Source organism: Quercus robur, chromosome 4 (genome assembly GCF_932294415.1).
Source record: "Quercus robur chromosome 4, dhQueRobu3.1, whole genome shotgun sequence".
In the NCBI taxonomy this organism is placed as follows: Eukaryota; Viridiplantae; Streptophyta; class Magnoliopsida; order Fagales; family Fagaceae; genus Quercus; species Quercus robur.
The window spans coordinates 45268123-45292607 of NC_065537.1; the positions used below are offsets into that span (position 1 = coordinate 45268123).

General features: G+C 35.2%; 1 protein-coding gene across 1 annotated transcript; it reads right to left on the reverse strand.

Annotated features, from left to right (window-relative positions):
• Nucleotides 1-10056: 10056 nt before the first annotated feature.
• Nucleotides 10057-15419, reverse strand: LOC126722201 (dnaJ protein homolog). Its single transcript, XM_050425347.1, has 7 exons — nt 15251-15419; nt 15003-15165; nt 13974-14139; nt 13747-13891; nt 13386-13662; nt 12884-13082; nt 10057-10588 (listed from the first exon to the last, which is right to left on the reverse strand). The coding sequence occupies exons 2-7, from the start codon at nt 15150-15152 to the stop codon at nt 10269-10271; spliced, it is 1257 nt and encodes a 418-aa protein (XP_050281304.1). The 5' UTR covers nt 15153-15165; nt 15251-15419; the 3' UTR covers nt 10057-10268.
• Nucleotides 15420-24485: the final 9066 nt, after the last annotated feature.

Genomic DNA, 24485 nt, shown 5'->3' on the forward strand with positions numbered 1-24485 from the left:
TTTGCTTAATTTTATTATTTGCTTAGTTTATTTAATTTCAAACAACCAATTTTTATTAAACTAGATTAGGATTAATTTGGTTAAGGTTTAATTAATTTTCCTACATTCATTCAAGTCCTTGTGGATTCGACCTCGTTCTTGTCAAACTATACTTCGGTACAGTTCGTACACTTGCGAGGACTTTAAAATTTCACAACACTCGACCATACAAATATCAAGTTCCTTAGTAACTCACTTATAGGATAATTGAGTTTGATATAAAAAATCGACCCTCACATTATTGAGTTTCAAAACAAAGGCATTTCCCTAAATAATTTGAAAAAATGGGCAAAATGCTAAAAAGTTTGTGAGAAATGAGCAAATGCCCATTTTGGCCGACACTCAAAACAACTGTAAGCACATATTTAATTTATTAAATTTAAAGCCAAAGTAATAATACTTAACAAGAAAACATGATATAGTGGAGAACCGTCTTCTTCTATATGGGTGTTGGCTCTATCTATCACTGACCAGCAACAAACAATCCGTACCAAAAATCCATGAGAAAAAGGTTCAAAGAGAGTTCCATTTCCTAGGCTATGGGGTCCAGAGAACTCCCATTAACATTGCCTCTCTTTTTTCTTTTTCTTTTTTAATCACAAAGAACACCGTATCCTATGCTTCCTCTTCTACTCCTTCCAAATATTCTCTCTATCTCTCTCTCTAGGCTTTTAACCTTTTTTTTTGTCCTACATACAAGGGAAAGTGATCTTTGGTACAGACATACAGATTGGAAGTGGAATAGAAGGACTGAAAAGATTTTGATCAGGCTGAAAAGAAATTGGTAAAAAAGATCAAAAGAGAATATATATTGATAGTTTTTAGACCCCTTAAAACAATTGATTTAACCTAGGTAATTAGCCAAGTTGTTACTTAGTCCAATTTAACAAATCTAAGTTATCACAATAACAAAGATTATATCATGCAAAGCAGCGGAAAAATAAATAACACAAGATATGATCACCCAGGAAACCAAACCGGTAAAAAACTGGGGAGGATTTGACCTAGCTATCCTCAAGGTAAACTTGAATCCACTATCTTGAAAGAATCGAAGTTCATATAATAAGACTTACAAGCTCCCACACTTGACTTCTTATTGCTACCAACCAGTAGAACTTACTGACACGACCATGTGCAAGCTCCGAATCCACGGACTCCTTCTTTCTTGGATTCACCACCAGATACAAGCAAACCCACTTGTGTTTTCTTTAAGCTTCAATGGCCGCAACCGAGTTGATCATCAAGGTGTAGATAAATCTTCTCCTTGAAAACCCTAAGTTTGTGTAAAGGAAAGCTCCTCTAGATCTCACAAGAGATTTAAACAAACCGCAATATGAGCAACACTAAAACGTGGCTAGGGTTTGCCTTTTATACTTAGGACAAATTAGAAACCCTAAAACGTTTTAAAACAACTAAGGCTGAGTTGGAAAATCTGCAGAAAAAAAAAACATTCTGCCCGAGCTTCAATCGATCGAGCCTAAGCTTCGATCGATCAAGCCAGGCCGAAATGCATAAAACTTTTCTGCATTAGCTCGATTCCAATTTTACATAAATGCACAACTTTGAGCAAGACTAAAACACTTCTAAACACATTGTTTTTATCATGGTTTGCCAACAATACATATTAGAGTTCTAAATACATAAATACCTAAGTCTTTAGAACCTAACATATATATATATATATATACAGAATAATATACTTTCTATCTGATTGATATTGCTGGTCCCTTATTGTATATAAAATGCTTGCATGTATTATGCACGAATGTCATATACTCCCCCAAAAGCATGCATTACAACTTACACCATTGCATACATGATGATACAAATCTAATAATCAATGTGTTTGTCATCTGGATATGGATTTCATCATCAACTTTTTTCTTTTTTCTTTTTTTTGCTACAACAGACATGCATGAGCCATAAACTAGAATAAAAGAAGGGAAAACAGAGTAGACAGAGTGAACACGCAAACAAAAGAAATTCATATATACTTGAAAAGCAGAAAACATTAATAAACAAAGCCCAGAAAAGCGTTAATTAGAAACCAGAATCGAAATGAGTAAAAGAACAAAACTTGATATTTGAAAGCTTTGCACATAGGCTGATTTGAAAGAAACAGTAGACAATTACAGCTGCCATGCATAAAACAGAGATAATTCTAATAAAAACAACAGGTTCTCTCTCTGATACAAAATGGAAACTTTTTGGCTGTGATAGTTTAGCTTAACCAAAGGGCATACAGAAATAGAGATCGAAAGCAAAAGCAAGAGACAGACAGAGAGAGAGAGTTGAGAGCTGAAAGTTGCGGGAAGAGAGAACATTTCCCTGGGGACACAATAGACCATGAGCCAAGAATCGAGCTGAATGTTTGTCAGCTGCCAGTTTCTTAGTATTAATTCAAAAAAGGAAAAAATGAAAAAGAAATCTGATTTAAAAATTAATGAAAAAATAAGTTGGGAAAAGAAATAAGAATCTTTCACCCAGTAATACAGGCCCCTCAAAGATTGGCCTTTTCTTCAGTGCATCCCCTCCTGACTAAAATAAATTGAATTATTGACCACTTGACCAGTAACTTTCTTTTTGGAATTTTCAGGCCAATCCAATTTTACAAGGATTTTAAAACTTGGGTGAGTGAAAGGGACCCTGATATGTGTATTGATTATTTTCTAGTGAGTGTGACTTTAGAAAACATACTTGGCAATTGGCATAGACTTTTAACTAACTGAAGAGAGAAATACAAGGAACTACACTTTACCGTGATACATGTGATTAATAAAAAATATACATAGCACTATTTGGAAGAAAGAATTTAAGAGATTGGATGAGATGCTTCAAAAATGTACTAAATAAGGATTTATTTGCATTAGGCTGTCACACTAACTTCAAGGATCTTTGAATTAAAGGAAATGTTGTAAACAAACTGAATGAAAACCAGGTTGTCATAGAAAATACCTGTAGAGATTAATAAATTACCTGTAGGTGGCCAAGGGAACTCATACAAGGCATGTCCAATTGCATACTGCATAACTCTTAAATCGTTCGCACTCCCTTCCCATCCAGCATGCACATACGTAAACCACATGTCGAAGTTGCATGCACACATCACGTTTTGAGTGACGTCACTCCTCCTATCTCTGAACACAGTGGTCTTACTGGATGGCGCAGAAGCACTGATGTGTGTCCCATCAATGGCCCCCACACATTTCTGTTAAACAAATAGTAATGTTCATTATGTATAGAAATCAAAACAATAAAAGCATTGTTCATTGGCTCTAAACAAGCCATTGTAAAGTGTATTAGGAACTGCCTATTGTACAGGAAATATTTCATAAATCAGAATGTATAAAATGAAGAAGATATTGAATTCATATTTGTAAAGAAAACATTGTCGTCTATAGTTATAGCATTATACCAGCATTCTACTGGGTAATGTAAACAAATTGACCAATTTAGCTCAATCATTAAATAACCAAAAAGATACCAGTATAATATCATACCTCAAACCATGGATAATATTTGTTATTTCTGCAAAGTGAATGAGGAAGCTCAGCTGCATCATCGTCGGGCCGAATGATGAGACATCCCAGTGCATGGATAACTCGCAATGCACAATAGAACCACCTTTGAATGGTCTCAAGAGAATGTTGAAAGCGATTGGCACTTAGGCAGAAGTCAGTATTGTGTCCAATGATAAATAACAACGTCCCAACCGACTCCTCCACTAACACAATGCCAGTATCCTCCTCTAATAGGTGTAACATCTTCAACTCATTACACAAGTGCTTGAAAATGTGTTTGTCCATGCGAAAGATGTCATAACAAAGTTAGGGATTTCCTTCTAATACTTCTTTCATGTATGACTTACCACTCAAGATACTAGTGCACATAGGACGTTTCATGTAGTACTTTTGAACATACTCTATACAAAGTTGAACGTACGCTATGGCAATCTCAAGCTCGATATCACTATCATCGTGATCTAAATCGGAGTCAGCCATGACTGAATCACACCTATGGGCAGCCAACAGGTTCACATAAGCCACTATATAGAAGTATATATATATATATAGACATATATATAGTGGATCTATATATCTTGTGTTAGGACATATGTGTTTCACTTGTTAGGAAAATATGTCACTATGTTATGTAATTGGCTTATCCTTTGACAAAACGCACTTTACTTGTATTTGAGTAGATTTAGGATATGTTGAAATACTTCAAGAAACCATGTTTCAAGATCAAGTGTTGAAGCCTTCAAGTCTGTCCAAGAAAACAAGCTGATAGTGAAAATTCATTAAATCTCGATAGCAGACTCGACAGCTGCATCTATCGAGCTTAAGAAAGCTGTTCAAGTCCCATGTGCTCGACACCTCCTATCTGATTTTCTTGGGATCCATGAATGTCTTTGGGTTTTCTTTTCTCCTAACCCTAGACATATAAAAATATTATGTTAAGGGTCATCAAAGAGTTCACAAGTTGCACAAGCATTGAGAAAACTCTGTTCAAGCAAATTGTAACCAAAGACGAAGTTCTTGCCCTAGTTAATCTCTTTCTCTTGAAGAAGTTGTTGTGTATATGCACCGTAGGGTTTTGTAACCAAGCATCTTCTTGATATTCATTGTGTGGATGAACTGAAGAACTTTGTAGCCAAGAACCTTCTTAGTTGGTGATTGAAGTCGTGTACTAGGATCCGCGCAATTGGTTAGTCATGTACTTGGGAGCCGTCCAATTGGGTATTGGGATAAGGGTTCAACTGTAGATCGGTAAGGTACTTGGGATTCCTTTACTTGTAACCGCTTGTTGTGATAATAGTGGAGTTTCGGGAGTGGTGACCTGAAAATCACCCGGTGGGGTTTTTGCCGTTAGGTTTTCCTCATTCGTAAACAAATCACCGTATTATTTATTTTCTGCTGCATAATTAGTTTATTGGTGATTTGTTTGTGCTACCACGCATTTGCATGATAAATTGATTAATTAATAACTTGGCTAATTAATTAATTAATTTCAATCACAAGGGGTCATTTAGTTTGTGGCCTATCATATTGCCATATGTATATATGTTATTGAATGTATCTATATAAATGTGTGTGTGTGTGTGTGTGTGTCAACATATATATGTCCTAATATATATATACAGATAGATAGTACTGTATGTGTGTGTGTGTGTGTGTGTGTGTGTGTGTGTGTGTATAAAATATGTGTGTGTGTATCAAACAAGGAGTAAAGAACACATCAGTAAAACATATGTAACCAAACAGACTGTAAAAAAGAAGGCAACCATAAAAAATATTTCATAGATAAATAGCACTAGTCCAAAGTATTAGAATAATAAAAGAAGACAACATGCAAACATTTGTCCAAAGCATTAAAATAATACACAGTTTGACCATGGAAATGAAATCAAAATAGGACTAATATGTTCAACCACAAAAGCCAATGCCACGACTATCAAAACGAACCACACTTCCAACCACCCCCACCACTACTACAATCCACCACCAACAAACTCAATCCAAGTCCTTCTTCTATCTATCGTCATAGCAAAGAAAGCGGCTTTACTCTTGGGATTACGAAGTTCTATTATGACCTTGCAGTATGTGAAATGATCCACATTTGTGTGCTCGTTGAGCAGTGTTACTGCTCGCGTAATTGACTCTTGCTCACCCCCCACAAAAGACTCTCCTAATTAGGGCGTACTGTCAATGGACTTATTCAGCCTCCGATTCCTCATCCCAATGAACCCCAAAATAACCTCAATCATGGTTTCAAGGGAGCCTCCTTTCTTCCTTTTTCCGCTTGACTGAGCCAGTTCAACTGCTCGCCTTTCCAAGTCGCCTCCAGCTTTTCCCTTCACCCGGTATGGGCAACTCCTCCACATCATCCACACTATCGGCGTCATTATTGACATGTTCCCCCAATGATAAGAAGGTTGCATCCAGCTCTCGCTCTTCGAAACTGTTTGGAGTTGGTTGGGTAGATGATATTTGTAGGAAGCCTGTGGCTGTGTCCGCATTGAAAAGCTTGCCCAACAACTTGTAGTGTTACAATCCCTTTTTGCAGAACTCCTTGCATCGATGGTTGGCCTATTAACAATCTTATATATGGGGTTAAACAACTTATTTATATAAAAACGAATACAAATGACTATGGTAATTAATTTTGTTTGGATTATGTTCAACACTTACCGCAATTTCACTAGCCCATGCATCATCACTTCCTATAACCTTTTTTGCAATGGGGTCCCATCCCATTCCCATACGTCCGAGAAGCTAGGAGAAGACCCGGTGTCGACCTTTCAATCTTTGATATTTTTTCCTTAAGTTGTTCTTTGTTGTAATTTTTATTTGCGCGTAAGTTAAACTCACGCACAATAGATGTCCAAAGTCCTTTCTTGAACTTGCCTTTGGGCATATTCCCTCTAAGTTCCTCCTCTACCAATACAAATATGAAATGCTTCTCCACTAGGGGGACGCCACAACTTTCCATCCTCAGCATCATTTGTGGCATTTGTCATCTAACTAAATTTTGTTATACTCACATATACTCTTCATTTGAAATTTTATGATACGAATAAAAAAACATGAACTTCCTACTCACTAAACTACCAAGTAGCAGGCATATAAGAGTGAATCCAAGTTCGACAATCATCATGTGCTTCATAAAATTATCAGGACAAAAGGATGAAAATGCCATAACGGAGTTAAAGGCAGAGGTTGATCATCAAGAGTTAAAGGAAACAACAACAGCCCAAGAAAATGAAAAACAAGTATATAATCTTCATTGATCTGTTATAATTGTTGTATAGCAAGCAAAGAAATCCATAATCTTGTTTTTCTCACAATAAACTGAACAAATTGAAGTGAACATCATATACCAAAAATAGCTTCATATATCCAAAACTTATATTGTTGATTACTCAACAGGTTTACAGTTACACATACAGAGCACAAGGATTTAAACACAACAACATAGAGGCCACAAAATTCAAACAAGTTATATATATATATATATATATTAATATCAGAACTAGGTACAAAATGATGAACTAGGTACGAAATTATAACAAAACAAGGAAAAAAATGACAATAAATTAAAATCACATATATATATATATATAAGGAACTGAAGGGAACACGGTAAAATCAAAATTTCATTACATAGATGCAGACCTACCAGTAAGGGAACACAGTTATGGGAGGAAGCACTCAAGGTACTGATGTTCTGTATAGCACTACTGAGTGGAAGAGGATGAGGATGCAATGTCTGATTCCATCTGTATGAAGAAGTGAGACTAAATAAGCAATAACATGGGTTAATGTGATTTGAGATGAGGTAGATTTAGATGTGAAAGAAAGCTGCCACAACATTTAGGGGAATTTAAAAATCTTACCTGACCAAGCCTTAGGTGACTGTGTGGTTGTGGGTGGAGTAAAATCCGTTTCGGTGAGGGTTAGGGATCTTTTTGAGGGTGAAGGGCAGTTAGGCGAAGAATCCGATTTCTGAGTAATGAGTTAAATGGATTTGACTTCTGTTGGTGATGTGTTGTGAGGGAGAGAGTGCCTAGAAGAAGCCGCTGATGGGTCGGTGAGGAGAGTAATGGCGCGGATGAGGTTGAGATGACTTTGGTGTTCTAATCTGCTGTGAGGGAGAAAGCTTAGTTTAGTGTTATGAGATGGGTCGATGAGGAGAGTAATGGCGCAGTCAGTGTGAGTTATGGCACTGGGTGAGACAGGTCGATGAGAGGTGCTGATGGGTGAGTTAAAGCTCTGAAGCTGGTGGGTGAGAGTTTTGATCGGGTGAGATGACTCGATGAGAGGTGCTAATAGGTGAGTTAAAGCTCTAAAGCTGGTGGGTGAGAGTTCTGATTGGTGTTAATGCACATAGGATTCGGCGTGTTAAACATGAGGGCAAAGGGATTGATGAAAGGAAGAGAATTGAACACAAATATGTCACATCAGGTGGGACCCACTAGATTTGAATGTATTTATGGTACTGCCACTAGAAATGTTGTTTTTATGTTTAAAAATAGATTCCAGGTGATTTCAAAAAGCATCATTAAAAAACCATATTTTCAACAACATTTTTCAAAACACAGTGAACACAGATAAGTTGCCAAATGCGTGTTTTTATTTTTGAACACTAATGTTCAGTGATTAAACACCAAGCACTAGTGTTTAAACTCGGTGACCAAACGGCCTCTAAGGATCTTAGTTTAAAATAATATGATTTCTTTTATAGGACCCTTTCTTCTTTGGGTATGACAACAAGCTGCTGGGATTGGGCATTAATGGGTTAATGATGTCACCTTTGAACATGTGTCAATTGCCTAAGTTGCTGCTAGAGCTATTGCAGTTGCTGTTAGAGCTATTGCAGTTGCTGTTAGAGCTACTGCAACTTCTACTGGAGCTGTCACTATTTCTGCTGGAGCTATTGCAGCTTCTACTGGAGTTAAGGCAGTTTCTGCTAGAACTATTGCTAGTATTTTTTGGCTAAGTTGCCTATTGTGGAAAATTATATGTTTAGTTCATAATTTTATTACAATATAATTTTGGCAAGTAATAGACTAGCTAATTGATATTTTATAAAGTTTTAGAGATGTAATTATGGTCTCTTTGTATTTTGACCAAATCTTGGAGAGCAAGGAGAGCATTTCATGCTAGATATGAGATATTAATATAGATTTAGTCATGTGATTGGGATTGATTTAAATGAAAATAATAATATAATGTATTTGAAATAATATAATTACATTTTTAAACCTATTTTGTATGATGAACTTTAATATTTTATGTAAAGAGCATGGAGAGTTTTATCACTTTAAGTGTTATGCGATATGAGAGGCTTACCAGATGCACCTATTGCACACTGACTCGTCAGAGTTCAAGAAATTAGGGAAAACACGTCAAGCAACATGTTTCCTTTATCAACTTTGAACAGCTGGAGCTTTACTGAACATACTTCTTAGCCCTCCAAACCATAACTCCCAAAATTCCCCTAATGAAACTCATGAGCTTGGATCATGAGCCAAAAATGAAATGATGTGTCATGAGCTTTAAACCATGAGCTTCGATGAGATAATGTCGCCATGGGTTTTGGACAGTGAGCTTTGGCGTCATTTTGTGTAAATATGGGCTCTTTTAGGCTTTAAAGTAGATTTTCTCAAAATTCATGATAATGTTAATGTGGTGTAAGTTGCCAATGAAATAAAGCCATGTGACGTGAAAATTTTGTCCAAAACAGGGGTAAAATCCAAACTTTAAAATATCAAGATGTAAAATCTAAGTACCTCCAAACTTTAGGAGGTAAATTCCAAATTTTAAAACTTCCGGGGATAAAATCCAAACACCCCTAAACTTTAGAGGTGTGATTTGCAATTTAGAGTTACCTACACTATAGAAGATCTTAATTCAAAGTAAAAACACCCATTTGAGGTCTCAAAAAATTGAAATCCATCTAAAGACTATCTGCAATAATTATGATAAGGCCAAAACGGTTTGAAAATAAAATTTTCTTTATTAAAATGTTTATGCTTGGGATAAATGCTATACGGTGTTATAGATATTATTTTCCCGTTTATCTTAAGAGCTAACTGCATAGCACTGAAGCCTGAAGGATCAAATTTCAAAGCCAAGACAATCAGGCAACCAAAAGATTTTGCCATGCAATATAACTGCGTACGTACAACAGACATGTTCAATTTTGTTGTCAAATTGTGGTCCACCAAACTAAAAAACCAGAATCTTTTCTGTTTCAATTGATTGTAATCTTCCACGGATTGACAAGAATAAGAAACTGGGATCATTTTAGATCTACCATCGCTACATCTCTAGAACAAATCTCAATGCTATCACAGTTCTCACTCCTTGCACTTGGCTCCTCTATCTAGCTGGCTTAAAAGAACTGCAAAACTAGAAGCAATAAGCGGTCAAATATCTTATGGCCTATCTGAAACACATCTAGATGGAACGATAACCCCATCCAAATATAGATATACATCCCAAGAAACAGGCATAATTCTCAAATGTATACTTGAATTTAAATACTAAATCTTCCACACAGTATAAGTTTAGAAACAAAGGAAAAAAACAAAACCCAAACCAAAATCTAACACACTCCCTATAACAAGACGATAATGTTGAGATTTATTTTCTCAAAGTAATTTGGCTTCCCCAAATCGTGGACTCCATCTCTCCCTATTTGTTGTTGATCAGCTCATTAGTTCATCATTGTTGAGCACATTGGACCCTCTGAGCACCACCAGGCATATCATCATCCTCCTCATATGCTTCTTGGGCCTGTGCTTGCTTGCGACGCATTTCATCCTCTATGTTCACATCATGCAGTGTAGTCTCCTCACATTCATCCAGCTCCATGTCTGTCAGCTGCACTGACGTCCTTGGAGGTAGCACAGCCTCCAGTGACTTGCACTGCTCTGGGTTGAGGGCGTCTGGAAATTCAACTGTGAAGTGAATGTACAACTTACCCTTCATGAACGCCCTCTGGTACACCGGCATTCCCTCATCATTTATTGCCTTGTATTGGTCTGTGTCAAGAAGCAGAGAGATCAGTAATTCAGTACAATGAACAAAATTTATAAGGATTACCATTACTTATTATCAACAGGAACTTACACATGTACCCAAGTGATCGGGCACATGGGAGTGCATTTTAGCTGACTCCTATAAATCATTAAGGGTTCGTAGGGGAAGGAAGTGCCAACAGAGTACCGCAGATAATGGTAGCAAAGACCACAGATTAACAACAACCCCCCCCCCCCCCCCTTTTTCAAAAAAACAATACAAAAACAGAAATATGGGGATAGAGATTATGATGAGCCAAGAATTTTGAGCAGACCAAAGTTATATTCAGTATTCATATCAGTGTTGGTAAAAGCAAGAGGCGCACTTAAGCACAAAGGCCCCTTGGAGCCTAGCTACAAAGCGCAAGAGCGCGCCTAATTGAAGTGAAGAACACATTTTTAAAAAAATAATTTTAAAATAGTTATTAATGAGAAATGCAATAATCAAATGATCAAGTTATCACATAAATTGAAATAAAAAAATGTATATAATTCATATAACATTTAGATGGCCCTACTTTTGCAATTTTAACACAAAAATTACAAGTCAAGTCATTTTATGTTTTTGGATCAGCTACATATGAGTACTTCCATGTAATATCCTTTCTTAAATCTCCAATATCCATAATTCCCTATGACTAATTAGTAATATTAGTTAATAATTTAATCACTTAATGACTATAAGTCTATAAGAATTGGTCTGCTATGTTCAACATCAACCACTAAAGTAACTAAACAATTACCACAAATATATTCTATCATACTTTTTTTTTCATGAATGAGAGCTAAGAATATGTGCACATAGCAATATGATAATTGATCCCAAGCAGATATCCAAAAGGGAAAAAAAATAGAATAAGAAGAAGCTGGGCAGGTTATTGTTTCAAGGAGAAAAAATCAAGAAAAATTAAAAATAGAGAACTGGGAGGTTGTGGGTTTCAGGACAAATTACACTCAAAATATTTTTTTTTGGATAAGTTACTAAAAATATGCCAAATTGATGGCTTATATCAATAATGTCAAGATCCTATAGTTCTAATTCAGTTTTGGTTTCTTTTTTTGAAAGATATGGAAGTGTCAAAAAGCATGCTTTAAGCTTTTTGAAAAAGCGCAAAAAGTGCGCCTAAAGCGCTTCTTTGAATGAGCCTAGCTGTTGAGACAAAAAGTGCTAGAGCCTTGGGGCTTTGGGCTTTGAGCTTAAGCATGCTTTTACCAACACTGATTCATATACGATGATTCCAGTTATATATGGCCCAATAGGCAGATTCAACCAAGGTTACAGGTTAGTGTTTACAGCTCATCAAAGTAAGCACATGATATTTTGTGGGTAGTTACATCGCAAAAATGAGTCTTACCTACCACCTTACTCTCCTCCACCTTGATATTACATGGGGAGGAGGTGCCATTTAACATATAGACCATAAGTAAGCATGTAATGCTCTCACTAATTTTTTCCAGACAAATATTTGACATGATCTGTATCCACCTTTGATTTTACTAAGTAAAGATGTAACATTATGATTTTGATGAAAGGGTGGGGGTCAACTTTGTGAAATATTGGTGCACTGGAAATTTTTTTTTTTATTGGTAAGTTACGCATCCACAATCTCACCCTTTTTTTATGAGATGGAACCTCATCAAGCAGGGCCCTTTACACCCACCCCTTGGGAATAAACCCTGGATACATGACCTCACCCACCAAAACCGTGTATCAAGTATTTCAAGGAAACACCTAGTGGTGATTTGAACCTAGGATGTCTAGGTCTACAGTTAATCCCAAGCCTCCCACCCTGGATGGATGACCTCACCCTTCACCCATTCTTGTGTTTAGAAATCAGAAGATGACATGGTATTAGAGCCAGCGCTCAAAGTAAGTTTGGAATTCTAAAGCCCTGAAGTGTCATTAGAAATTAATTAACTTCTTATGAAATAATATCAAAAAAATATCATCTAACGTCTAACAAACTAGTAAGTCTTTATTGACTTGAGCTAACCCTTAGCAGGACAGCAATACTGAATTTCAAAGTTAAGTCTGCACAAAATTTATGTTAGACCCAAATGCTACTAAGTTTGTCAAAGTCATTCCGAAGTAAAAAGTAATAGATGAACTCTCATAGAATTATTTCATAAAAACCTTAGTAATAGAACACAAGATTGGCCGCTAACCATAACAAACATTTCACTTTCAATCCTATGCAAACTCGACCATGAAAGATGACTTAACAAGTAAAAATGATACACAGTAATAACGTAACTTACCAGGCTTAACAACTTCTCCTGGTTCAGATTTAATGAGGAGCGGCCTGCCATCCAAATGTGTCAATATAAATTGGAAGCCACAGAGTGCCTCGGTAAGGGACAACGTGTGTTCGACAAATAAATCTTCACCCTTTCGCTTAAATTTAGGGTGCTCTTTCTGTTGTAGAACAAAAACTATGTCCCCTGTGGTAGTGTCAGGCTGCACAGAAAGACAACCCAAATGCATAGATTAATAACCAGATAGCAGAGTTACATAGATATGGGAAAATATAAAATAAATAAATAAATAGAATTGTTTTGCCTATCTCTAACCAACTAACCAGCTTTGGATCCCAAAGACAACATTTTTTTTTAGTAAGTTATACACACACTCAAACCTATGACCTCACAGTCCTTAACCCTCCACCTTGCACTTATAAGAGGAGGAGCCATGTGAGCTAGTGCTCATAAGCAAAGACAACATTAATATTTTAAAAAAGTAGAATAGACACAGCAGCCTCACCGCTTCATCAGCTTCTCCAGGGAATGTAATCCTCTGTCCATTTTGCATACCCTTCTCTACAATTACTTCCAAAACTTTCTTCTCTTGAACAACCTTCTCTCCCTTACACTGTGGGCAGCGGTCCTTGTCATTGATAGTCTCCCCAGTACCCTTGCACTCATTGCAAGCATGCTGCATTTGCTGGATCATGGAGGGGCCAAGGTGTCTAATTGAAATTTTGATTCCAGACCCTTGACAACCAGAGCACTTCATTGAAGCACCTGATTTAGAGCCTTTACTGCAAAACGTCGGACAAAATCCTCATATAAGAAGAATGAAGAGCATATAACTAACGACAAAAACAAATAAATATGGTACTGACCCCTTGCACTTGGAGCAGATCACATTACGAGAGAGGGATAGCTTCTTAGATGTCCCATTGTAGAGGTCTTCCAGAGAAACCTTGAGAGGATGGATCACATCCTCTCCCCTCCTTTGCCTTCGGCCTCTGCTGCTTCCACCACCACCTGGTCACAAGAAAACTAAGCACAAATATCCATATTTGTTTCATAAACAATTCACAAATACTTCATGGCTAAAGAATCATACCACCAAATGGGCTTCCACCAAAGAATGACTGGAATATGTCAAATGGGTCATGTCCACCACCTCCACCACCCATTCCTTCCTTGAGAGCATCCTCACCATACTGATCATAGATCTCACGTTTCTCTGGGTCACTGAGAACCTCATAAGCTTGGGCCAACTCTTTAAACTGAAAACCCAAATTTGTCAAGATTCAGTACAGCAACTACCTCATATAAATAATTAACAAAAAGCAAAACCAAACTATATATGATAATAAAGTGTAACACAACAAACAACAGGGAGAAAGTAGAGAAAAAATTAGGATTGCAAAATTATTTGGCTCTAAGAAAATGCACTACCGGAAACCATAAAGATTTGTTAGCCAAGAACAGATGCGAAATGTAGCCATGTGTTAAAATTTAATTGAGGAACCTAAATGAAATGCAGCTAGTTTCACCCAAAAGATAGAAATTTCCATCCACGAGTTCCAAAACAGATGCAATTGCACTACTGCACAAGTTCTTTCAATAATCATTGTCAATTAAGAACGAATTTCACAAACTTAATTCGCGAAAAACCAAAAGAACAAAATTGAAAGTTCACTTTTTTTTTTACATTACTCAAATAACTTCTTTAATGCCTATGTCCTCAATTCAAAGCAAAGGCACCCCACACACACACACAGAAATACCTATATTCACAAACCATAATTGCCCATAACTTCCTCAACACACAAACAATACACAATTAACAATTCAATCCCCACATATCCATAGACTCCCAAACGAGTTTATTGACCTTAATATCAGTACAAGGAAGTACCTAACACAAACACCCAACACAACAAGAACTAAAATTCACATTAAATGTAAACAAAAACCTACTATGAGAACAGATCTGTACAAGTTGACCCAACAAAACCAAACCAAAAACACAATCAAGAAAAACCCAATTGCCCAAAACGACTAAGTAAACAATTCAACGAGCTAATCCATCAGAAATCAACAACAACAACAACAAAATTTAATTTTAAAAAAAAAAAAAACACACCTTTTCTGGGTCACCACCTTTGTCAGGATGGTTTTTGATGGCGGCTTTTCTATAAGCTTTCTTTAGATCATCCTGTGAAGCGTTCTTTGAGACTCCCAGAATCTCATAATACTTCGTGTTGTCACTTTTCTTCGGTGCTCTCCCAAACATTTTCTCTTCTTATCTACAAAAACTCAATAAAACAATCAAAACCCAGAATTTATATCAGAATTCCAAACCCAAATCTGAGATCAGAAAACGGAACCAACCGATCTTGAATTGCAAGAAAAGGATGATGAGAGAGCCACAGAAGCAAAGCGAGACGGCGAGAGAGACAGAGAGAAAGAGAGGTAGGAATGAGTTTTGGATCTGATTTTTAAGTGAGAGAAATGGACGGTGGAGATTGATTATTGAGGTGTACTATGATTTCTGAGAAATTGACTTTTCACGTATGAGTGGAGGTGTTAATAAGGATTGGAAAGATCTAGAATTTTGTTTTGCAAATTCTAAGGTTTTAGAAGTGATCTGGACCGTTGATTTAGTCCACAAGTCGTTTTTTTTATTTTTTTTCCTGTTTTTAAAATTGCTTTTAGCTGTGATCCGGTACCAGTAGGAGTCTAGGAGTACCCAACTCATTATTAATTTATTAAATCTTGTAAAAGGAAAGTAGAAACCTATGTGAAAATGAAAGTATAGGTTAATGGTAGCAAGGAGTTTGTTGTTCATGGAAACTATCTAGTTTCTCAAACCAAAAAAAAAAAAAATCTAGGGGGTGTTTGGTTTGTGTTTTCAAACAACAATTTTTAATTTTTAAACAACATTATACGTATTTCGACACATTTTTTGACTCACACATATTTCCACAAATGTTTTCAAATAACAATTTTCAGTTTTTAAATACATATACCAAACAGGCCCTAGTTTCCGTCTAGGATTCCTCTTTAGTCTTTTTTTTTTTTATAGAAAAATGTTTTTTTGTTTTTAAGAAGTTTCAACTTATGGCGTTGCCCCTTGATAATAGCTCTATTATCAGATCAAAACACCGATCGGTTTTGGTATAGGCATAAATTTAATCCCAGATCTCTTATTCAACCATCAGAGATTTTACCAATATTTGTTTTACCAATTAAGTTAATTGGAATATGCTAATTCCTCTTTAGTCTTAGTTGAGAAGTTGTGAGGAAATTGGTGTATAATTTTTAGTCAATATTTGATGTGTTTCATGCAAAAGTGTAAAATTATATATAGAATTAAGGTTGCCATTTAAAAGAATAACCACCTAGTCTATTTTATTATTATTTGAAATTATATAAATCAATCTTATAAAAACAAAGAAATATATATATATATATATATATATATCTATGTGTGTGTGTGTGTGTGTGTGTGTGTGTGTGTGTGTGTGTGGGGGGGGGGGGTAAAAGACCAGTAGGCCCATGTCAATGACTACATTAGGCCAAAGGCCCAACCCAAGGGAAAAATCTCTCCTTGGCCGCGGGGAGAGTCCTCCTCAGCACAATGTAGCCGAGAATGGAGGAGGTAACCTGCCACCGGTAGTGACACTCCCTATCATCTCACGGAGCGAGAAAAGTACTAAAGCAAAAAAGGACAATGAAAGTGTTGAAAGGAAAGGCTGCCATTATCACATTCGATGCCTTGTGCCTGACACGGCCATACCTCTCTGTCCTTACAACCACTCCCAACAACTGGAAGAAAGGGCTGATGGGACAAGTACCTACCCTAGGGACTCCATTCAGGAGGAAGGAAACTACTATAAAAAGGAAGTAAAGTGAGACAGAAAGGGCGGGGCGGAGACCCCCCAACACACCAAAGGCACCGAAAAGAAAAGGCTTCCCAAACTGTGGCAAGGACCGATCCTCTCTAATGAATCTGGTCCTCCTCAACCTGATCGTAAAGAGTACCATGATGACCGTTGTTCATACGCTAAAGCCTAACTCTTTTGCCCACTCTCTACAAATTCATTGTACCGGGCTCACAGGTCTAAAGTCCCATTCATTTTGGGCTTGGCCTGAAAAACATGACCCTACAATATATATACTATCTATAGGAGGATTTCCCTCTTTGGACCAGACTTTTCTGTATTTTAGAAATATCCATAAACCTTACATTTAATAGAGAAAAAACTTGAGGACAACCTGATAAAAATATATCTCCAACTTCACTTAAAATGTCTACAAAATAGAACACTCTCCTACTAATTCATATTTTCAAAACAAATTTATCCAAATCTTTTTTAAATGAAAATTTGACACTAGACCAAAAAAAAACAAAACTCATCGCTCTCGCAAAGCGCATGTGACGAGACTAGTAGAGTTATAAGAGCATAAATATTGGGGGAAGGGGTCCATATGGATGGCAATAGGGAGGGGCAAGGTCGAAAGATGGGATTTCAACTCCACTCCACATGGTTTTGTCTTGTCCCATCCCTACCCATTAGGGTCCTGCAAGGACACATCCCACCTTATAAAATCCTATTTCGTGTTAATTTGTCCCACAATTAATACAATTTTTTTTTAATAAAACATGTTTCATTAATATAAATATACTTCAAATTACAAGTAAATTTATCTCATTAAATCAAAGTAATTTTAACAAGAGTTGAATAATATTATCCAAGTATTTAACAATAAAATATCACAATAAAAACAAAAATCTTAATATTTATGCATTTAAATAAGCTAGTATTGATTTGTTTGTTTAAATAATAGGGATTTAGGGTATAAAAAGTTTACAATTATAGACCTTATGAACACGGGGTCGGGGGTGGGGTAGTGCGAGAATGGGGCGAGGAGGGCAAGGTAGGGTGGGGCTAAAATGTCTAAACTCAACCCCACCTCATGGCAAGGGCTAAAATCTTGCCCTATCTCACGTGGGGCAGAGCTGGGTATGGAAAACCCTCGTGGGGCAAAACGAGGAAGAGCGGCAGGCCAAGGAAGGATTGGGCAAAATTTTCATCCCTAATTGGGAGGTGTAAACCCCCCCCCCCCCAAATTACTATTTTACAACCCAAATTCTTGAAAACATACAACGTCCAGGTTGCCATATGTAAAAAATTATATCAACTTGTTGCAATAAGTTGGTATCAATTTACTATAGCAAGTTGCTAAAAATTAAATAATATTTTTTATTCCCATAATGGAGAGAGGGAAATAGAGGGGAAAAGAGAGAAGAGTAGTTTATATTATTTTATTGGGTTGTAGGTAAAAACAAGAATTTGGATATTGGGTGTATTGTTAAAAGAGTTGGTAAAATAAATAAAGTAATATTTTAGAGTGTAAAATATGTATTTTTTTTACAAACCCGAATGTGAATGCTCTAAGACACCAAAATGGATGGTTCAAGCCAAGGTTGTCAAAATCGGAATCCTATATAAGATCATGGGAGATAGGTAGGATCGTGAATCGTAAAATCGGATCGTGGATCATAAGATCCTACCTATTTTTAGATTTTAAGCAAAAAACAATTGATAGAGACTTTATATGTTGAATAATCACTTAAAATATGAATTGATCCATTAAAAAAAATATTTGTATCATAAAATGTAATTTGCATGCACTACATTATGTCATACAAACAAAACAAAATATATTTAACTTTTGACATAATGTATCTAAAAAGTTTAGTACATGTTTAATTAGCAACTAAGTACCAAAATATTATCTACACATATAGAAAATGTTTTCTAAATCCAAAATATGTTAGGCTAGTTAGCAAATGAAAACTAGCTGATTACAAATTTACAATACGTAATCTAAAAGGGAATTCCCATTCTAAGAGCATCTCCAATAGATGCTCTATCTTTACTTGTCTAAACCCAAAACTTTTCCAAATTTTTTTTGAAGTTGCTACAGTAGTTCTCTTAATTTAGAGAACACTGTAGCAACTCCAAACCATTATTTTATCTTAAAAAAATACCCGGCTGAATAAAAAAAATATTCTTTCTCTTTCCTCCTCTCTTCTTTCTTCATCTATCTCTCTCTCAAATGGTAACACAATCTAAAATTAGAATAGAAACAATAGATCAAGAACAGGGAAAAATATAAATTTAATTAGAACAATAAATCTAAAATCAAAACAAAAACAATAGATCAAGAGCATGAAAGCCTATCTAAGCTCCATTGTAACAACAAAGTGAAAAAGAAAAAAAAAAGGATAAATGAAGGCCATGTCAGCTGTGTGTGTGTGAGTGAAGTGAGCTGAAGAGGAAAGAAAATAGAAGTAGAAATAGAAGTCAAAAGATCATGCTTGAGAGTGTTCTAGAATCAAGTAGAAATAGAAAAAGTAAAAAAAGAGAGAGCTAGAGAATGAAAGAGAGAGTCCAGAATGAACTAGAAAAAGAAAAAGAAGAGTAGATAGAGATAGGAGTGGGATACGTGTGTGGTAGAGAAAAAACCAAGAGAAAAAAAAAGTGTGTATGAAATTAAGAAAGGAAAAATAATATAAAAAATAAGAAATAGCAATTTAAAAATGCTATTATAGGGGTGAGGGTCCAAGATCATATATTGGACCTTAGACTTTATCCGAGGATATTGATAGGTCCGAGGAGGAACAAATAGTTATTAGGGGTTTCTAGTTAAAATCTCATAAGTAGAAAATGAATGGAGAATGATCCGAGAAGGAATTCATCCTCGGATATGATGAATATAGTTCAAAGTATGTACTCCATCAATTAGAGTGATCCTCCAAGAGACTCCAATGATAGGGACATACTTCATGAACATACGAAAAGGAAGGAAACCTAAAAATATCTAAGGGAAAGCTGCCACCACCGCATTAAATGCACTGCAACTATTTTCTGGCCGCATTTATGTGGAGAAGACCTCTGAAAAGTGCTACATTGGCTACCACAACTCACAGAAAACTAGAAAGGGTGTCTGATGAGACAGGTACTCAAGTAAGAGCTTAGATGATCAACAAGTGTAGGATGAATATGGTCCAAAGGAGGATATATAATGTGAAAGGCTCTTCATGAAGAGGGATCGAAAAAAATAGAGAGAAAAAAACTGTAGCAATCTAAATTATCTTTGTATCCATTTGTGATTAATTTATACAAGGGGGACCTCCTCCGACTGAAAATATATTAAGATCAAATCTCTTATCTGTGTTTGACAGTCGTTCAAATTAAACCTATCCGTTGTTCAATTCATTAGGACCTAGTTCTTCAACCCACTCTCTACAAATTTATTGTACTGGGCTCATTGGGCTAACATCTCATACGTTTTGGACTTGGACTGTAAATCGAGACCCTACAACTACCACAATATTTTCACAATAAATATTAAGTAATAGATTGTTATTAGCTAAAATTGGTGAATAAAAGAATAATTTCAGCAGTGAGTTCAAATTAGAACTAGTAACAGCTTTCCACATGAGATTTTGATGTGATTCTTATGAAAGTATTGCAAAAAATATTGTAGATATAACACTTTTCATTGAAAAATATAATTGTTAGGAATGAATATAGGAATAATAAATGATGATCAAAAAAAGAATAAAGAATGAATGAAGAAATAATATTTAAATGAGATGGAGAAAATGATAGAGAATTTGTTGGAAAGTGTATTTGAAAAAGTAGGTAGGTAAAATCTAAATGTCACTGTTCATTCTCCAAACAGTACAAAAATTTGGAGAATCTATTGGAGATGCTCTAAGGTAAACTAGTTGTTTCATAATTTTTCAAATTTTACTTAATTTAGTTAACGAAATGGAAAAATAAAAACCTTAAAAGCTTCATCAAAATCATATGCACAACATAACAATTTGGAATCAAGCTACCAAAGTACAAATAGATGATAAACTATTAACTATCAAAACAAATTAAGAGGTGTTGGGTTTTCGAGAGGACTGGGGAGGCACGGCTATGGGGCTGAATTTTTTTGAATATTTTAGGTTTTTTTATTTTTATTTTTTTAATACTTGAGTACTGTAGGTTTTTTTGAGATTTTATGTTGACATAAGGGTAAATTTGGGACTTCAATTCGTTATTGGGATTCTGATACTTGTGGGTTTAGTTGGATTATCTTACCCTAAACCAATCCCACTAAAAAAAAAAAAAAAAAAAAACATGTTTTGGTAGGATCCTATATGATCGTACAATCCTATACAATCTTACACGATCCTACATACAATCCTACCATTTTTACAATTCTAAACTTTCTGGTGAGGTGGAATCGTAAAATCATGCGATCCTATAATCCAGATTACAATTTTGACAACCATAGTTCAAGCCTTTTACCTAAGATCATGCATAACCATTAGTTAAATAAATTTGTGTCATGATTCCCACAAGACAACAACTCAAAGCACAACTTACATGAAGAAAAAAAAAGACCAAATGTCTTAGAAATGTCTAAACTCATCTTTGCCCCACCCTGTGGTAGAGGCTAAAATCTTGCCTTATCCCTACCCCACCACCTATGCGGGGTGGGGAAAACCTGTGTGGGGCGAAGTTGGAAGGGGCAGCGGGTCAAGGTAGGACAGGGCAAAATTGTCATTCCCAATTGGGAGGTGTCCCAAAAAAAAACGCTATTTTACAACCTAAATTCTTGAAAACATGCAACATCTATGTAAAAAATTATATCAATTTGTTACAATAAGTTGGCATCAATTTACTATAGCAAGTTGCTAAAAATTAAATAATATTTTTATTTCCCATGATGGAAAGAGAGAGAGATAGAGAGGAAGAAAGGGAAGAAAGAGAAGAGTAGTTCATATTATTTTATTGAGTTATATGTAAAAAAAATATATATATATATAAAAAAAATAAAAAAAATAAATAAAAGGGATGTTGGGTGTATTGTTAAATGAGTTGATGAAATAGATAAAGTAATCTTTTAGAGTGTTTATGTATTTTTTTTACAAACCGAATGTGAATGCTCTAAGACACCAAAAGGGATGGTTCAATCCTTTTACCTAAGATCATGCACAACCATTAGTTAAATAAATTTGTGTCATGTTTCCCACAAGATATCAACTCAAACCATGACTTACATGAAGTAATAGACCAAATGTCTCATACACAAACTGGAAAATTCAAGAAATTCTTACTCTTACACAAATGGGCATAATATTAATACATAATACACACACACAGTATTCTCATCATATGCGCTTCGTGCATGTGATGAGCCTTTTTTTTTTTTTTTTCTTTTTTTCTTTTTTTAGGGTTTACATGTTTTCCTCTAAATATACTAAGCATTGATTCATGGCCTTATTTTTCACTGGAATTTCATCCTACTTTATCTCTCTTATTTCCATGTCCTTCCATTGTAGAACCTCTCATCATGGACAAATCAATTGCAATAAAATAAAATAAATAATCATACTTTTTAATCTGAAATTCTATAGTTCATAGTTATAAAATTACAAAAAGAATGCAAAATTTTGAAAAAAAAAACTATTCACACTTGTAACTCACTCATATACGCCAAATAATAACTTTTAAGGAGAACTGAAAAGGAAAAAAAAAAAAAAACAAAACAAATAGGGTAAGAAACAGTGACATCTCTTGAATCTGTTTCATTGGCTGATTTTGATCTCATTTGGTCCTTAGTTCCTTACTTTCATCCCCCCCACCCACCCCCTCCCCCCACATAAAAACATGTATACTAGTATACAACAACTGCAGTAGCTCTAATAACCCTAAAATCATTATTATACAATGTTTATTATTTCAAATTATTTTCTTACAATTTCCATAACAAATAAATCAAAATCATATGAGCAAAAGAATAATAAAAATAAAAATAGCACTAGATGAATTACCTAGTAGGAAATGGCTACTCCTTCCTCTAAGAGAGAAAAAGAGATGTTTTTATTTTTTAAAGATTAAACAGGAGGAAGATGGACATTTATTTATGTAAGTCCCTAATTTTACGAGATATGGATAAGGGATTATCTTTGAGAGAGAGAGAAAGAGAGGGGGGGGGGCTTTTTTTAAATTTAGCTAAAATTTAAAAGTTATTAAATTAGAAATTTTAAATCTAGTGCTCTTCATGGAAGGATTGATCTTACTAGAATACATCTTTGGAGTTTAGATATGAGGATGGGAAAGTGTTAAAACTTTAACACCACTTGACCCGTGGGTCGGCCTCCACTCATTGTGTTCCACATCCTAATTCTAGGAAAGAGTCTCCTAATAGACACACACACACACACACAAAGTCTATCCTGAACATGCATTTAGCATACAACCTAACATTCATCTATCATGACATATCACATACATATTGTGGGCGCAAGGGAGTATGTCTCAGCCTTTGGAGTGGACCGTGGCAGAGGGTGAAAAATGGAGTCACCACCTAGATTAGGTCTAGGAACCATATTGGGCATTTTGGGCCACTCACTTACATACATAGGTCTGCATACTAGGTTATGGGTCTTGAGTTTAGGTATGGCTTGGGAAAGTGTTAGGCACCCAAAATTACCCAGCTTTTGGGCCAGCCTCCATTATGTGTTGCTAGGCCATATTTAAATAAAAAAAAAGTTATTAAAAGAAGCATAATCCTTAACCTAAACATACATCATGCACTTAAATGAAATAACACACCTAACATGTTAAAGATCACATCACAATATAAAAGGAAATAAATAAAACACAATCAAACAAAATAAATTAAACATAGAAAGTTGACAATTAAATAAAACACACAAGGGAAAAATATCAAATAAACCAAACATGGCAAAAAGACTCAAACAAACATGGAAAATAATTAAACATAAATAATTAACCTAAACAAAGTCAAACAAAATCAAAGAACATGTGAAAAATGATTAAAACGATAAATCACATTTTTATATATTTAATCCAACAAAGATATAGCATGTGAGGTCAAATAAGCATGTCAGAAACCCTAAACAACTAAACTAACATGAAGCAAATAAACAAACATCAATATAAACAAATAAACATGAAACAAAATCAAATAAATAGTAAACTACATTAAATAAATAAACATGTTAAATTTTACATAAACCAAAATAATAAAACAAGAACAACAAAAACAAATTATAAACAACCTAAAATCATATTAAAACATATTAAAATAATTAAGATCAACAAACAAATCAAATAAAACAAAGATAAAAACTATGTTAAGAAACTCATGTGAATCCTATTAAACAAAGAAATAATTCATGGGAAGATTAGATTGAGGGAACAAGAATAATTACAGAACACAACAATAGTTAGTAATAACAACTCAAGAACAAAAGTTTTTGAAAAGGTTTTGAGAAATCCAATTAAGAACAAGTTTCTTCCTTAGTTTTGTGCTAGAAAAATGTTTTGAATCGCTAGAAAAAACATGCTAGCTGCTGCCCTAGGGTTTTGAAGAGAGAAAATAGGGTTTAGAAAGCAAAGAGACACTCTTTTTAGCTAGGGTTTTGATTGGAGACGTAAAATGAGTATTTATAAGTTAAAATTAGGGTTTTCGAGGCTTTTTAATGGTCTTTGGGCATTTCCAAGAGTCTAGGAGCCGGGCCACA